Consider the following 3,768-nt stretch of genomic DNA (forward strand, 5'->3'; position numbering starts at 1 on the left):
GCACCTGCGCTGACGATGACGAAGTCATGATCTTCTTTGACGTAAAGTGAATGTTTACATGTGTGCCTGTTGACTACGCGGTCGAGTGCTGCAGGAAACTTCTCGAGGCTGACTCTTCTTTGCCCGAGCGCACGCCATTCGAATCCCACGACATTTGCCGCCTTCTAAAATTTTGCCTTGAGAATACGTACTTCGTCTTTAACAAGCAGTAATAAAAGCAAGTATTCGGCACAGCGATGGGAGCCTCTGTATCCGTCGTTTGCGCCAACATTGCTCTAGAGGATCTGGAAACTGCCGCCTTATATTCATTCGGGACGCGGCCAAAGCTATTTCTAAGATACGTGGACCACCTCTTCTGCATTATCTCTCACCGGCACACAGCACATTTTCTCGAGCACCTAAATTCCTTTAAGCCGAGTATACAGTTCACGGCTGAACAGGAAAACAATGGGCGAATTCCCTTCCTGGATGTCCTCGTAGAGAGGCCTTCAAGCGGCTTGAGGTCTAGTGTCTACAGAAAGCCAACGCACACGGGAAAGTACCTGAGCTTCGACTCGGCGCACCCAATTGGGCAAAAGCGATCCGTTGCAGCAGCACTCTTCTCCCGGGCATTCCGCGTCTGCTCCAGCCCCACGAAACGTAGGCAAGATCTACAGTTTGCAAAAAGGGACCTGTTGAACAATGGCTACCCTCGACAACTGCTCAGAACGCAGGAGCGCAAAGCTGCAAAGCCCCACCGTGAAAGGGCGAAACAGTCAAGCGCGTGACGGTACCCTACACAGTGGGGACAAGCGAAGCCCTGGCACGAATTTTACGCACTACGGTGTTCAAATCGCCCACGTGCCTTCCCGAAAACTTGGCCAACAGCTGGTACGCGTAAAAGACTCTGCAACACGCGGACTACACGGGAGTAATCGGCGAGAGCTAAAATGGTAAATGGTGCTTGACACAACGCATGAATGACGTCGCCAAGGGCCACACAGCCGCGAACGCCCTGGCGGAACATCACGAACCAACCGGACTCATCATTGACTGGGACTCGGCAGCCATCATCGCAAAAGAAAACCACTTATCTTCCCGTTTACTTTTAGAATCATTTCACGTCCAATCAAATAGACGCGCGATAAACAGGACGCGGGGTAGTCTTCCCGAGATATACACCCGAACACTGCGCCACCTCACCCATAAAAGGCCGCGCGCTCATGCTTACATCTTCATTGTGATCAAGCGACCCGTACGGGGCCCGGAACTTCGTTTTTTTGTTTTTATTTTTATTTCACTCTTGGCGAGCGCACGTTTTTTGGCACCATTATGGTTCCTCGCCAGACGAGTTTTCGTCGAACACTTGACTATGTATTTACTATAACGGTTAAAAGGGAGGGGGGAGGGGTCACGCTGTGCGGCCCTGTACTGCAATTGAACAAATAATTCAATGAGCCTGGCTCATTGAACAAAAAGAGAGTGGAATATCTCTCCACGTCGCGACCACGTATCTAAGAACATCGTCATTGGAGCTTAAACACTGCACTGAATCTTGTTGACGCTGTCAGTGCCCTTCGAGTGAAAGTGCACGTTTTGTTTACCCAGCACTGTGGATATTACGCGGTTGTTTTGGCCTCGTAACATGGACACCCGGCTTTTGCGCGCCGAATAACTGCAAAATGATTTAACTAACAACCTAAGCTTCATGACCACAACACAGCTTTCTCTAGCGCACCTAGATTCCTTGAAGGAGAGAGCTAGGTCCAGCCACCCAGCCGGAGCCTTTGAAGACCCTCGAGAGGGTACTAAGGTTTGATGTGCGTAGTACGTATAGAGAGTCCAATACGTAACCCACACAAGTGGCTCCTCGGGTACTGTTGCAGTGGCAAACCATCCTACAGGAAAGCCTATAGCTCTACCCAATCGAAATGTACGGGGGCTGCTAGCTGCAGCTAATAGTCTTCGTTTACGTGGTCGGCCTCTTCGGGGAGGAATCGTCAGTATTGTCCCAGGAAACCAATTTCGTTGCTACCTATCCTATTAATGGGAATGCACGTCTGCGTTCTCTACAGAAGTCTGATTACGGAGTGGCTTCTATCAGGTTGGAGAATCCAGGAATGGTCTACTCTTCCGAAACATAGTACCTAGACTAATTCACCTTCGACTGAAGCCTCTATTCCCTAATAACCTTACGGTGTCCCCAAAAAGTTAATCAGTTTAACTGCGTTGTTACAAAATATTCATTTTAAAAGAAACCTTTTTTAATCTTTTGTTCGGTGTTTGGCGTTTGTCACCGGTTCCTTGCTATACCGCGTTTCTTAGCTAACGCTAGCCAAGGTGTTCAACGAAAAAATATTTAATAATGACAGAGAAAGATCCAATTATATGACATACGTTGTTCAACCGTCAAAGGTTCGAGGACCGAAGACCATCGTATTAAAACCGTATATTGCGTCATATTTTATAATTTTTATTTCGGAACAGCTTAGTTACCGTTGCTTGCGGATATTTGTGGATATATCGGCTGTCCCAGCTATAATGCCATTAGCTTTAAAAAGGAAACACGGAGCATCCCACATGAATAAGATTAAAGCATGTTGTTCGGAATGCAGTGCCAAATCAATATTTGTTTTCTCTCAGACATCAAAGTAGTTATTTGAAACGAACTAAGCTTTTAATTCTCCTTCAAATTGTGAAGATGACATTAGAACCTCGAAATGTTCCAATATTCTTCTGTATTTTTTACCCCTCGCCTTTATTACAAAACTTCCTATAGCTGCTCATGACTACGTTGTTTTGCTATTCTGTGTTCTTGCGAGCGACAAAATCTGACTGCAATACCAAGCGGGATTTAAGAGAACCATCTTTGTCAGCTGTCCTTCTCCAGCGTCATTGTTTTCACTTCGTATCTCTAGTTTTGCAACTTAGCTGTTTTCATTTTTTACCGCTCCGGTCAACTTCGCTTTTACTTTGTTGTCTAGAGAGAATCGTAAAACAAGGGGCGATGAAAATGTCATTGAACAATTTTCTAGGATCACTGCTTGGCCACAACGGTCAGTTATGAACAGCTTCAGTACCACTGTCATATTTTTTACAATAAATGTAATATTTATTTATCCCGTAGGGATATAGTACTTTCACAGATATAGACATAAATATATGAGTAGCATACTTCTGAAATGGCCAGGCATTCTTTGTTTACCTAGAAATATGAATGCAGAATATTTCACCAGTGCGAAAATTTTTGCATTTTAGAAAATAAGAGAGAGATTACAGGAAATTCCACCTTATGAGTTTTCGGAGAGGGAATAAATGCACATCAGATTGGTACATAATTATCGCCATCATCATCAACCTTTATCGTGTCCACTTCAGGACGAAGGCATATCCCTGCGATTCCCAATTATCCCTCTCCTTCGCCAACCGATTCCAACTAGCGCCCGCAAATTTCTTGATTTCGTCACTCCACCTAGTTTTCTGTGGCCCTCGACTGCGCTGCCCTTCTCTTGACTCCCATACTGTAACCCTAATGGTCCACCGGTTATCTAGCCAACGCATTACATGTCCTGCTCCGCTCAATTTTTGTTCTTTTATTGTCAATGAGAAAATCGGCTATCTCTGCTCTCTGATCCACACAGCTCTCTTCCTCTCTCTTAACGTTCCGTCTAACATTCTTGCTTTCATCGCTCCTTGCGCGGTCTTCAAATGTTCTCTACTTCCTTTGGTAGTCTCCAAGTTTCTGCCCAATAAATACACAATCAGAGTAATAAAGCGGATATCCAGCAG

General features: G+C 45.4%; 1 protein-coding gene across 1 annotated transcript; it reads left to right on the top strand.

The window, feature by feature from the left end:
* The first annotated feature begins 236 nt into the window (after positions 1-236).
* On the top strand, positions 237-767 carry LOC135901705 (uncharacterized). The gene has a single exon (XM_065431547.1). It carries the CDS (start codon positions 237-239, stop codon positions 765-767), a length of 531 nt encoding a protein of 176 aa, XP_065287619.1.
* The last annotated feature ends 3,001 nt before the right edge of the window (positions 768-3,768 follow it).

This window comes from Dermacentor albipictus, unplaced genomic scaffold, assembly GCF_038994185.2.
Source record: "Dermacentor albipictus isolate Rhodes 1998 colony unplaced genomic scaffold, USDA_Dalb.pri_finalv2 scaffold_16, whole genome shotgun sequence".
Lineage (NCBI taxonomy): Eukaryota > Metazoa > Arthropoda > Arachnida > Ixodida > Ixodidae > Dermacentor > Dermacentor albipictus.